General features: G+C 41.7%; 1 protein-coding gene across 2 annotated transcripts in view; it reads right to left on the minus strand.

Annotated features, from left to right (window-relative positions):
- The window catches only part of camk1da (calcium/calmodulin-dependent protein kinase 1Da), a 176,640-nt gene that overhangs the window by 19,597 nt on the left and 143,222 nt on the right, over positions 1–13,821 (minus strand). For both annotated transcript variants that reach the window (XM_011473673.4, XM_078941769.1), the window contains exons 4-5: positions 6,955–7,093; positions 5,712–5,838 (exon numbers count right to left, since the gene is read on the minus strand). In XM_011473673.4, the coding sequence (XP_011471975.2) occupies positions 5,712–5,838; positions 6,955–7,093 (266 nt within the window). The remainder of the gene's footprint in view (positions 1–5,711; positions 5,839–6,954; positions 7,094–13,821) is intronic.

Here is a 13,821-nt window from a genome sequence, read left to right on the forward strand (position 1 = left end):
TCACTGATGACAAGAGTGCAGCGAAAAAAACTCCATACGGCAACACCTGTACGTCATGAGAGCGTGTAACTGACACTTTACCTTAGCCTACCACACACACGACAATGGTACGTCCTGTTGACCCTCATGGTTGCTGTACAAGCCACAGGGGAAATCCAAGACACACCTGCACTCCCTTTAAAGCCTTAGTTACAACTACCCTCACGGGTGGATATGGGCTGTCTGTAGGGAAAAATGGCCATGCTTTGGGTGTCTAGTCGTAGCAAACACTTAAGCAAGACGTAAGGGTAACGGTGAAGTAGGTGAGACACTTGTGTGTTGTATTTTACTCCCCTCCCCACCCCCTGAATCCTCCTGTACATGAATCCTGTGAGAGTTGTTCACGTGAAAGATTTGCGCTACCCGAGCGTCCCTTGCATAGAAATGAGGAAATTAGACAGACTGTAGTTTGTGTGGTCATCTTACAGGTATCTTATGCATCACCTGCACACTCGTTCATGCAACATGCGTGCAGGGTCATTAAGGAGGCAGTGCACGCACCCTAGTAACGACTGGAGTGCTGCATAAAGGGCAGCGTACAACAGCATCACCAATATGTCATATACAACTATTTCACGATATACTTAGCGCATTTACTGCAGCTATTTATACCTCCTTCATGTTAAGACACGACACAGTCTTTGGTGGAACCAGCCCTCGGCTCTGCAAAACTCCGCTGGAGACCAAGAAATGAGGGGTCAGGATGAAGGACTTAGACTGGAGATGGATGGATAAAAAAAGTAAACAGAGACATATGTAGAAAGACTGTAGGGAGGGAGGGACAGGATGAAATCCAACAATTTAAAGTCTGCAAGAAGCACTGTTTTTTTTTAAAGATATTGTTTGAGTGAGTGTGTATGTCTCTGAGCTTGAATCCCATTTCAGACGGATTACAGTAAAGTCTGCCAGTGTGGGGGGTGTATAAAAATGATGGTAATCATCAAGCCTTGCTGGGTTTGTGTAACCCCACACATGATTGAACATTCAACACTGCATGTGTGAACTTGGGATGACTGACCATGTGAACTTCAAACACACAGAAGCAGTGCAGTGAACAAAGGAAATATAAATGTCGTCACATGGTAGCAACATGGGCTTTGACGCATTCCTCTGACTGTCTGCAGCGATCCATAAACCGTCCATGTGTGCTCCCACAAGCTGGTGGCTAATTTGTAAACAGTGGAAAGAAGCTGAGATTCATTGAAAGCATTTTCAGTAACAAAGAAAGGGAAAGAAGAGGAGCTTTTGTAGCATCTCAAGACAGAGATCCCTTTCATTTCCCAGTGAAGGATGGTAGATGTGGTCACGGTGAAGTGGATCACAGTGGATCTGACACTAAACGGGCAGACGGTTGGTTGTAATTGTGGCAGGTTTATTAGCTCAGCTAAAGGTCCACAAATCAGGGTCAGGCAGGGGTCAATAACGAGCATGAGAGCATCAGAGAAGAAACAGGGGTAGTAAGGATCCAGGTGGAAGGCAAATGGAGTCAAAAACAAAAGAGGGTCAGGAGAAAAAAGATCAGGCCTGGATGTAACACCCAGTAATGCAGGCAGATGGGGACAAACAATACTTCTTCACACTGAGTGAGGCTCAGTGCAGTGCTTAAGTACACTGTGAGTTATTGCAAATGAAAGTCAGGTGTGTGGCATCCAGAAACTGTGCACTGGGGTTGCTGGGAGATGAAGCATATTCAGGACTCTAGAGATAATAATAATAATAATAATAATAATAATAATAATAATAATGGATTTGATTTATCTGCACTTTTTCTTGGTGCTCAAAGTGCTTACATTGTGGCCATTATTCATTCCCTCATCATTCATACTTGGTTATGGTAACTACTGTTGTAGCCTCAGCTGCCCTGGGGCAGATGGACAGAGGCGATGGTTCCCGCCGGTGATCTGACAGGATCACAGTAGAGCTGGGGCGGGCAAACCATTTGACACACGGGACACGAAAGGTTCTAAAATATGACAGAGGGGCAGATGGATGGGATGTTTCTGTATTCAATCTCATGAGAGAAAAAAATATGTTATAATATAAACTTGTGTTTTCATTTAAACTGTTAATTTACAAACAGCACAATAACAAAACACTGTTCTAAGTCTCATTGTTCATCCATCCAGTTTGATGGCTGTTTATTTAACACTGAATGCTGGCCTCTATTTTATTTTATTGCTATATTTATTCTAGTTGATTGCTATTTTCCATATCCATCCTTCTTCTATTGAATTCTTTCAGGGGGTCACAGGGTTGCTGGAGCCTATCCCATCCGCTGTCCAGCAAAGTTCCCCAGTCCATCACAGGGCAACACAGAGACAGACCGCCACACACTCCCATGTTCACACCTAAAGGACAACTCAGAGTCACCGATAGACCTGTGAAGCAGAGCTTTTCTACTGTGGGAGGAAGCCAGAGTTATCAGAGAAAACCCATAAATGCATGTGTAGACTCCACAGCTGGAATTTGAACCAGGCTTTCTTGCTGTGAAGTGAAAGTGCTAACCGCTACACTAATGTACAACCAAAGAAATGACATGCAAAGGCATTATTTAGCAGAGAAACTGCGTTCATGTGGTCTTTTCCAACTGGGAAAAGTCACTTTAGTGCAGAACTTCAGACATCATATGAATGCAGCTCAATGCCGCACCTCAATGAAAAGCCAGTGCATCTAGAGTCTATGTGGAAACACAGTAAATGCAGGGAAATAAAACATTAGCAAGGTTTATCCAAATCATTTGTTTCAGTTTGGTGGGTCAGATGGAAAAGCATTTGGCCCCCAGTCCAAAGTTTGCCCACCCCTGAATTAGAGAATAAGGAAGCAGACTGACTCGGATCCAGCGGCAATCAAACAGATCAAACGCTCTTCTAAAATCAAGATGAGTGTTTGTGAAGAAAGGAAGGGTTGTCATTGGAAACCAACATCCGAGGCCGTGCGTCCGAGTCCGAATGATGCAATTGGACAGTATGTAAATGCATCAAACAGAAAACCGTTCAAATCTCTCAAGAGAGTCACTGGCAGTTAGATTCACTGTTTTGAACTGGTTTCATGCCGTTTATTCTTTTATGTTTTATGAATGTTTAATGTTCTGTTTATTTTTCTGCGTGTTCAGCACTTAAATGAAAAAAAAGAAAAGAAATATTTTTTAATTTGTGGAAAAACTAAAAGTCAATGATACAAGTACAAGTCATTAGAAGTTTAAAAAAAGGTGTAGATTTAGACAAATGCGTTATAATTATTCCTTTACGTCCAAAACAAAAGCTAAAATTAAAGGTAACATGAATTTTAAGTTTACACGTGACAAATTCATTTTCCCTCCACACTTTTACCGTAATCATACCGTTTCATTTTACACGCGGCATACACCAAGAGGAAGACTTTCACGTCTTTTACATCCTGAACTTCAATGAAGCTGACATTTTGTTGAGGGACAGGGATGGATTTTCCTTCAGTATTCACTATCTTATGAGGTCTGCCTCGTGTGTTCTGCTTGTAATGTCTGTTCTGCATGTTATTTAAAGATAACATCCCAATGTGCAACATCAAATTATGTATTGAATATTAAAAGGCGTGTGGAAGGAAATTCTTCCAGATGATGCCATTTGCAATATTACTACAGTACATGTAGAGTTGTGCTATCGTAGGCACTTTAACATTGGGAGTTGGGTCATCTAGACCCACTAGACAGTGCTCTGAACCTTTTTTCTTCAATGATTTGTGATCTTCACTGGTGTCCATGGATTACATGAAATCTTTCCACCTTTATCCACCTTTGTCATGGTAGGGAGAACACCTCAATGGAAGGGGGGGGTCATAGGATAGCACAAGGGTTAAAAGCAACATATCAGCATTTTCTTTTTTTTAATACTTCAAAATATTTGATGTTTAAAGATTGAATCTGGAACTGTACGTGTTTCTGAGTATGAATTTGCAGCAGCTGCTCTTAACTGATCCATCATCTGTATTCTAAACTCTTCTGTGGTTTAGGGGCTGCTGGAGCCTATCCTAGCCCGGCCATTTGCTCTTGGCTCAGCTTCCTAAAATGATCTTGTTTCGATTAAGTTGTCTTCTTTTCCCTGGCAAGTGCTCTTTAACCCTGACATTTGGACGTTTTTGTTCGGTAAAAGGTCAAACAGGAAACCAGGAGGTGATACAGCAGAATGCAGTTTTGCTTCCTTCAGCATCAACTCTGGAAGATTCACACGTCCTACTGCTGTGCTGCTTAGAAGCAACAACACAGCAATTTCTATAAATGCTGCAGAAGTCACTTTTTGAACCTTAGGCTGGAAAAATATTTTCTGGTTTCCAAAAGATTTTAGAGCAGGTTGCAGTGAATGCAGTTTATTTTTCTCCCATAAGCCCAGCTGTGACGGTTCTGGTGCTCTGCTCATTAATGGAGAATGTTTTATGGACAAACGTGCACAGAAAGCTGTTTCTTACATACGTAGGTACAGGCCAGGAGTCTGCTGAAAATCTGTTACTGTCATGGGGAGGGAAAACATAGAAGTCCATCTTTAGAGCAGGCGCACTGACTAAAATGAATCATAATCTACTTATTTCAACTTATCTATTGAATTCCAAGCAAATTACCAAATGTTGTGTTTTTTTTCAAAAGCAGTCTGTAATAAGAACAATTTCTGGTTGACCATTTCAAGAGGTATTAAGTTTTTATCATTTCAATAAATCAAACCATTTAGATAAGACCATATTCTAGTTTTCTTGATAGTTAGATGCCTTTAAAAAAATAAAAATACATTTCACGTTACATGTTGTACTTAAAAAAGAAAACCCCACTATATAAGCATTCTGTACCGCTATGGGCCATTTGCATCATCTGCCCAACAGGGAAGTTGAACAATCTGATTGGAAAAAAACAGCACTGAGTATGGAATGACTATGACCTCTGCAGCTAATACAAAAAAAAAAAAAAAAAAAAAAAAAAGGGGAACAAAATATCATTACCCCTCTGTATATTAAAGAAAAACACATTATTTTTAATCCTATGTAGGGGCAATATCGTTTCTGTCACAGCTTGTTTCAGTCATTTTGGTTTTAAGAGGATTCTGTTGAACTACAATACAAAAAATAAACATGTTCCTTAATATTTGTCAGTTTACAGTTTTTTAAATGACCATTCTTGGATCACTTCAATTCAATATAACACCCGTTTGTCCATTTGAGCAAAAGGGAACAGACAGAAGATTCTCTCACAGACGGTCAGGGCGATAACTTTGGTTTGTGACTTTACGGTTGAAACCGCCTTTTGGAATCCAGCGCTCCATCGCTCTTCGTGGGAGTTACGCCCCAAAAATAATCCAGGATAGTTGAAATCTACGACGTAGGATGTTTAAAGGCTATAAAACACACTTTTCTCTCTTGTTTAAACTCTCAAAGTTCTAACCTTCATAGAAAAATAACTCCAGCATTAAAGAATAAATACAAAGATCTGATCGCTATTGAAGATTTGTGTAAATGTGGTAAACTGAACACATTCGGTACAGGAGACACTACGCAAAGGAGATTGATTGACAAGGACAACAGCCAATCAGGATACAGAACACAATGCACCGATATTATAAAAGGCACTAATTAATAAATAATCTATGAAAAACGAGACAAGCATGAAGAATGGTACTCAACAATGGTTTTCAGGTAACCAAACCTGGCCTTACCCACGTATCCCGGGGTGCCACAGGCTGTGGACATGACGTCGCCGCTGCCTTCCATCTTAGACAGACCAAAGTCACTGATCATAATCTTGGATTCATCTTGAGGGTTGAAATACAACAGGTTCTCAGGCTGCAGGGAAAGAGGAAACACAAAAAAACTGTTTCATGAAATGTGATTGTGGTAGAAACGCAAAATAAATAGAAAATTTATCGTTATCTTGAATTCAAGCTGTGCAGTAATTCATATTGCAAAAGACGGCAAAAATCGCAATAAATGGTTACTGCAAATGTGCTAAAACAATCTTATGGCAGCTTGAACTATTAAATAAACCCATTTATGCACTTGACCAATCGGATGAAGCCCTTTTATGTTAGACGCTCGCCGCCCTGGTGGCCTAGTTTCATTAGGGCTTCACGATATGAGGAAAACTTGTGATATTAGTGATATTAGTGATTAATATTGCGATAACGATATAATTTGCGGTATGCAAACAAAAAGCAAAAGAACCAAACACATCATTCCCATTTCATTGCAAAGGTTTAAAAAGATCATAACAACATAAAAACAACATAACAAGCCTCCATCTGATTGGTCAACAACATGAAAGGGTCCATCCGATTGGTCAAATGCATTAAGGGATTTATTTGATTCGTTAAATGCTTCAAGTTGCCATAAGAGTGTTTTAGCACATTTAGAGTAACCATTTACTGCAGTTTTCGCTGTCACTGCTCAGCTTGATATTGCGATTAACGATAAATTTTATTGTGCAGGTCTAATTTGGAGTATAATTAAAGGTATGTTGACTCTTATTTCAATTAAACTGCAGTGAAATTGAAATGTTTTGCTATTTGTTCAAATACAGTATTGCAAGTTCTATTGTCATCGCAATATTGAACACTAATATTGCACATTGTGAGTTATCCTCATTATCGTGCTGCCTTAATTCCTGGTTTAGAAAGTTAAATCAAAGAAATCCTGAGACATCAGGACCGAGATAACAGTTTCTGTCTTTCTACATTTTAAACTGAGCTGCTCTATAGACCTCTGTTACTAATCATCGCTCTCCAGCAGCTGGCGCACACCACAGTGACCCATAATGCACTGCAGAAGTCAAGCCACCGCCTTTACTGCACCAGTTACTCACTGGCTGTCAGGTGAGAACAAACCACTTGAGTGGACTGATAACCAACGGGCCGAGCTTTTGTGAGTCTTTTAGTGCGTCTCTGGATGGATGCTGACTTTTACCTTCAGGTCTCGGTGCACAATGCCCAGCTTGTGCAGGTAGTTTACAGCGTCCAGAACCTGACGGATCAGCGTGCTCGCATCCTTCTCTGTGTAAAATCCTTTTTCCACAATTCGGTCAAACAGTTCTCCTCCAGAAACCCTGCAGATGAGGACAGGAAGTGTGCAGTCAAAATCCATCCTAACGTTCCTGTTTGCATACTTCAGGCAGGCTGGGCCGAGGCTTTATGGGTTACGATTTCCAGTAATTTATGAGCTGTAGAAATTTCCAGCCACGGGTGTGTGGAAGCTGAGAGCCATGTGTGACCCGGCACACTCACATGACCGGGATTCAAACGGAAGTACAGATGCTGCTTTAGATTTAGATTGATGTCAAGCACAAATGCATTCAATTCCTAACCATTTCAAATAACTAAATAGAGATATGGAAACGTTAAATTCAAGCCAGAGTTTACATTGCAATTGGATTGACCGATAAAAAACGAGTATGAATTACATGATAGAGAGAGAACTTAGTTTTGTAGTCTGAATAAATAACTGAGCAGAAGAAACTTGATATAATCCAACACCCGTCCAGTTACGGTTTTATCCCCGTAAAATACTTACAGATTTGATCATTTTAATATTTATACAACACTGTACATAAAAGCAAGCATTGGTATGATTTGAAGCACTTTTCCAAAAGTGATGGAAGACAAATAAAAAATGAGTAAAACAAGAACAGAACCGCCCCCCCCCCAAAAAAAAGCACACCTAAAAACTTTGTTTCTTTTGCTTCTTTAGTAAAAACTGACAAAATAAAGGAAAGAAAGAAAACTGTCATTTGTTCCTTCCAGGAAGTGAGGGATTAACAAATTAGTGCATTTAATGTAATTGTTTTTATAAGTAAAAAATCATTTATATAACATAAAATACATTTCATATTTTCAATATTTAATGACTGATTTTCATTGTCTTGAACATTTCTCACTCACTCACTCACTCACTCACTCACTCACTCACTCACTCACTCACTCACTCACTCACTCACTCACTCACTCACTCACTCACTCACTCACTCACTCACTCACTCACTCACTCACTCACTCACTCACTCACTCACTCACTCACTCACTCACTCACTCACTCACTCACTCACTCACTCACTCACTCACTCACTCACTCACGAAAACCCACACATGCAAACTCAACTGGGATTTGATCTCTAACCTTCTCGTGAGAGCGCTAACCACTGCACCAGCATACAGACACAGCTGATAAACAACTAAAATAAGATGCAAACCAATAATGAATCAAATGTACACTTCAAGCAGAGGATTCCTGAAACTACTATATGTCTACTGTGTATTCATTCAGTAGTACCTGCACAGGTACTACTGAATACACAGAATACAGTTTATGAAGATGTAAAGTGGCTCATTAGTGAAGGCAGAACCACAGCTCCCCCTGCTGGAAGATTACCTCCAAATCTGTTCACAATATTGTATTGTTTGCTTGTAGGATGACAGCAATAAGAATATTAATCACACAAAGTGATACAGGGAAATGTTTCACGTATTGTTTATATTTGGCTGGAAAGAAAACTTTTGACTTTTTCCATGAACATAACTGAGCAAAGATAAGAAACCAAACAATTTGACGTTTCTATCCTCTGAATGAGCTGTGGATTTTAGAAATATTCACGAGAGTATCAAACTCTTAACACCTCATCACAGAGGATTCATTACTTTATTTTCCTCCTGTCATGATATTTTGACTTGCAGATGATGTGGGTTGCAAATCCTTTGCAGTTTGACATTTAGGAACATTGTTTTTAAAGTTTTTCACATTATTTTATCCACTTCTTTCACAAATTGGGCATCTTTACTTTACTCTCTGAGACCGTCCTTTTATAACTACATATGTGACTGTCCTATTGTCTGTTTGCAGATTTCCCACCATTTTTGAAGAGATTATTTATCAGATAAAAAATAAAAAATCTAGCCACAGGGGTTGCAAGCCAGTTACTTCTGTGCCGGTCCCAAGCCCGGATAAATAGAGAGGGTTGCGTCAGGAAGGGCATCCGGCGTAAAAATTGCCAAAATAACCATGCGAATCATCCACAACACTTTAGACATACCGGATCGGTCGAGGCCCGGGTTAACAACGACCGCCACCGATGCTGTTAACCTACAGGGTGTCGGTGGAAATTTGACTACTGTTGGTGGAAGAAAGAGGGGAGGCAGAAGGGTCCGTGGCCAGAGAGAGAAGGGAAAAGGCAGGAACATAGGTTTGAGAATAGGGACTCTTAACGTTGGCACAATGACAGGGAAAGGCAGAGAGCTGGCAGACATGATGGAGAGAAGGAAGGTAGATGTACTGTGTGTGCAGGAGACAAGGTGGAAGGGCAGCAAGGCACGTAGTATTGGAGGAGGATACAAACTGTTCTATCATGGTGTTGATAGGAAGAGAAACGGGGTAGGAGTGATTCTGAAGGGGGAGTTTGTAAACAGTGTTCTAGAGGTGAAAAGAGTCTCAGACAGGATGATGAGCCTAAAGTTAGAAATCGAAGGGGTGATGGTGAATGTAGTCAGTGGGTATGCGCCACAGGTTGGCTGTGAGTTAGAAGTGAAGGAGAGATTCTGGAGTGAGTTGGATGAGGTCATAGAGAGTATCCCCAGAGGAGAGAGAGTTGTTATTGGAGCAGACTTTAATGGACATGTTGGTGAGGGCAATAGAGGTGATGAGGAGGTGATGGGCAGGTTTGGTGTGAAGGAAAGGAATCTGGAGGGACAGATGGTGGTGGACTTTGTGAAGAGGATGGAAATGGCTGTAGTCAACACTTACTTCCAGAAGAGAGAGGAACATAGAGTGACATACAGAAGTGGAGGTAGGAGTACTCAGGTGGACTACATCCTATGTAGACGAGGCCATTTGAGAGAGGTTATTGACTGCAAAGTGGTGGTAGGAGAGAGTGTAGCCAGACAGCACCGCATGGTGGTGTGTAAGATGACTCTGGAGGTCAGGAAGAAGAAGAGAGGGAAAACAGAAAAGAAGACCAAGTGGTGGAAGCTGCAGAATGAAGAAACTTGTGAGGAATTTAGGCAGAAGTTGAGACAGGTCCTGGGTGGTCAGCATGAGCTTCCAGATGACTGGGAAACTACAGCAGAGATTATCAGGGAAACAGGTAGGAAGGTGCTAGGTGTGTCATCTGGAAAGAATTCCTATTACTCCAGAGTAAAGAGTAAACTTCCTATTACTCTGGCCTGATTCACTCTAACCGACATAGCTCTAAGACCCTTTACTCAATTCTATCTAATATAACCAAACCCCCTGATTCTCTCCCTAATCATCTCTCCTCACCTGACTTTTGTAACGCTTTGATGTCCTTCTTTGTTTCTAAGATCTCTACAATTCATCAACAGCTCACAAGCCAAGCTGCAGTCTCTGGAGTGGACACCTTCACTCCACCCTCGGTTCTGACAACCTTTTCAAGATTTTCACTTCCTTCTGTACAAACCATTTCTGACCTCATCACAAACTCTAAACCTTCCACCTGCCAACTGGATCCCATTCCTACATCTCTTGTTAAATCCTGTCTCCTTTCTCTTCTCCCATCAATTACCAACATTATTCACTCCTCTCTCATGTCTGGTATTGTTCCACATTCTCTAAAAGTCGCCTCTATAACTCCAGTTTTGAAAAAACCTGGTCTTGACCCAAATAACTTTAATAATCTTCCGCCAATCTCCAATTTACCTTTTATTTCCAAAATCCTTGAAAAAACTGTTGCTCTTCAGCTCCGTGCTCATCTTTCCAGTAACAACATCTACGAACACTTTCAATCTGGTTTCCGCCCACTCCATAGTACAGAAACAGCTCTGTTAAAAATCACAAACGACCTCCTCTTAGCTTCAGACTCCGGTTCACTGTCCATTCTCATTCTCCTTGATTTAACCGCTGCTTTTGACACCATCTCCCACAATATTCTTATTCACAGACTTCAAACTATTGGTATTTCTCACACCCCTCTGTCCTGGTTTTCTTCATACTTATCAGACCGTAGTCAATTTATCCACATTAAACCTCATATGTCAAACACCTTCACACTCTCTGTTGGTATTCCCCAGGGCTCTGTCCTAGGTCCCCTTCTCTTCATCATTTACATCCTCCCTCTTGGTTCTGTCTTCCATAAACACAACATTAATTTCCATTGCTATGCGGACGACACCCAGCTCTACATTTCTACGAAACCCTCCTCATCACTTCCTCCTTCCTCCCTTACCCTCTGTCTGCAAGAAATCCATTCCTGGTTCTCTTGCAATTTTCTGAAACTTAACAGTTCCAAAACTGAAGTCCTCCTTATAGGCACTCCATCCACTATTTCCAAATCCAATAGCTTCTCCATCTCTATCAACGACTTCTCTGTTCTTCCCTCCCCCCAGGTAAAGAGTCTGGGTGTCATCCTCGACAGCTCACTTTCGTTCCAATCTCATATTAATAACATCACCCGTTCTGCTTACTTTCATCTCCGCAATACATCTCGTCTCCGCCCTTCTCTCACACCTCATACAACTGCTGTACTTGTTCATAGTCTTGTTACGTCTCGGATCGATTATTGTAATTCCCTCCTGTTTGGTTTGCCCAATAAAACACTCAAAAAATTGCAGCTTCTCCAAAATTCTGCAGCCCGCATCATCACCAGGACCCCGTTATCACACCACATCACACCAATTCTCCAAAACTTACACTGGCTTCCCATAAAACAAAGGGTTAGTTTCAAGATTCTCCTCATCACCTTCAAAGCTCTCCATAACCTGGCTCCACCCTACATTTCTCATCTTTTTCACATTTCCATTCCCTCCCGATCTCTCCGTTCCACTTCCTCTCTCCAACTCCATGTCCCACCTGCCCGTCTTGCTACCATGGGGGGCAGAGCTTTCAGTCGCTCCGCCCCTCAGCTATGGAATTCTCTTCCTCCAGATTTACGGAATACCGACACACTGCCACTATTCAAATCCAAACTCAAGACTCATCTCTTCAAACAATCATATAGTTAATCCATTCAGTTCACGCAACCTCATTTGTCTGTTTGTCTGTCTGTTTTTCTATCCTACAATTTTTTATGTATTTATCTTAAATGTTTATTTATTTATTTTTTTTATGTCTATGTTTACTCATGTTTTACTCTGTTAATTTCTTATTGATGTTTTATTCTGTTTTTCTTATTTTAACCTTGTACAGCGACCTTGGGTGACTTGAAAGGCGCTTGAAATAAAATTTATTATTATTATTATTATTAAAGAGGAAAGACGGTAAAGACACTTGGTGGTGGAATGAGGAAGTACAGGAATGCGTCCAGAGGAAGAGGTTGGCTAAAAGGAAGTGGGATGTAGAAAGGACTGAGGAAGGTAGAAAGGAGTACAAGGAAGCGCAGCGTAGAGTGAAGAGAGAGGTGGCAAAGGCCAAACAGAAAGCTTACGATGAGCTATATGACAGGTTAGACACAAAGGAAGGAGAAAAGGACTTGTACAGGCTAGCCAGACAGAGAGACAGAGATGGGAAGGACGTGCAACAGATAAGGGTGATTAAGGACAGAGATGGAAAGGTGCTAACAACCCAAGAGAGTGTACAGAAAAGATGGAAGGAGTATTTTGAGGAGCTGATGAACGAGGAAAATGACAGGGAAAGAAGGGAGGAAGATGTGGTTGTTGTGGAGCAGGAAGTAGCAGAGATTGGAAAGGATGAGGTTAGGAAGGCTCTGAAAAGGATGAAGAGCGGAAAGGCCGTTGGTCCTGATGACGTACCTGTGGAGGTATGGAAGTGCCTAGGAGAGACAGCAGTGGAATTTCTAACAAGGTTGTTCAATAGGATTCTAGAGAGTGAGAAGATGCCTGAGGAATGGAGGAGAAGCGTTCTGGTCCCGATCTTTATGAACAAGGGTGACACGCAGAACTGCAGCAACTATAGAGGAATAAAGTTGATGAGCCACACAATGAAGCTGTGGGAAAGAGTAGTGGAAGCCAGGCTTAGGAAGAAGGTGGAGATTTGTGAGCAGCAGTATGGTTTCATGCCCCGTAAGAGCACCACTGATGCCATTTTTGCTTTGAGAATGTTGATGGAAAAGTACAGAGAAGGTCAGAAGGAGCTGCATTGTGTGTTCGTAGATTCAGAGAAGGCGTATGACAGGGTGCCAAGGGAGGAGCTGTGGTACTGTATGAGGTCGTCTGGAGTGGCAGAGAAGTATGTCAGAGTAGTTCAGGACATGTATGAGAGAAGTATGACGGTGGTGAGATGTGCTGTAGGTCAGACAGAGGAGTTCAAGGTGGAGGTGGGACTACACCAAGGATCAGCTTTGAGTCCCTTTTTGTTTGCTATGGTGATGGACAGGCTGACAGACGAGGTAAGACAGGAATCTCCCTGGACAATGATGTTTGCGGATGACATTGTAATTTGCAGTGAGAGTAGAGAGCAGGTGGAGGAACAGCTAGAGAGGTGGAGGTTTGCTCTGGAAAGAAGAGGTATGAAGGTCAGTCGTAGTAAGACAGAATACATGTGTCTGAACGAGAGGGACCAAGGTAGAAGCGTTAGGTTACAGGGGGCTGAGGTGAAGAAGGTGCAGGAGTTTAAGTACTTGGGGTCAACAGTTCAGTGTGATGGGGGGTGTGGAAAAGAGGTGAAGAGGCGAGTGCAGGCAGGTTGGAGCGGGTGGAGGAAAGTGTCAGGAGTGTTGTGTGACAGAAGAGTGTCGGCAAGACTCAAAGGAAAGGTGTACAAGACAGTGGTGAGACCAGCTCTGCTCTATGGGTTAGAGACGGTAGCAGTGAGACAGAGACAAGAGGCTGAGATGGAGGTAGCGGAGATGAAGATGTTGAGGTTCTCCTTAGGAGT

The sequence above is a fragment of the Oryzias latipes genome, chromosome 23 (genome assembly GCF_053564925.1).
Source record: "Oryzias latipes strain Hd-rR chromosome 23, Olatipes_Hd-rR_3.1".
NCBI classification, from domain to species: domain Eukaryota; kingdom Metazoa; phylum Chordata; class Actinopteri; order Beloniformes; family Adrianichthyidae; genus Oryzias; species Oryzias latipes.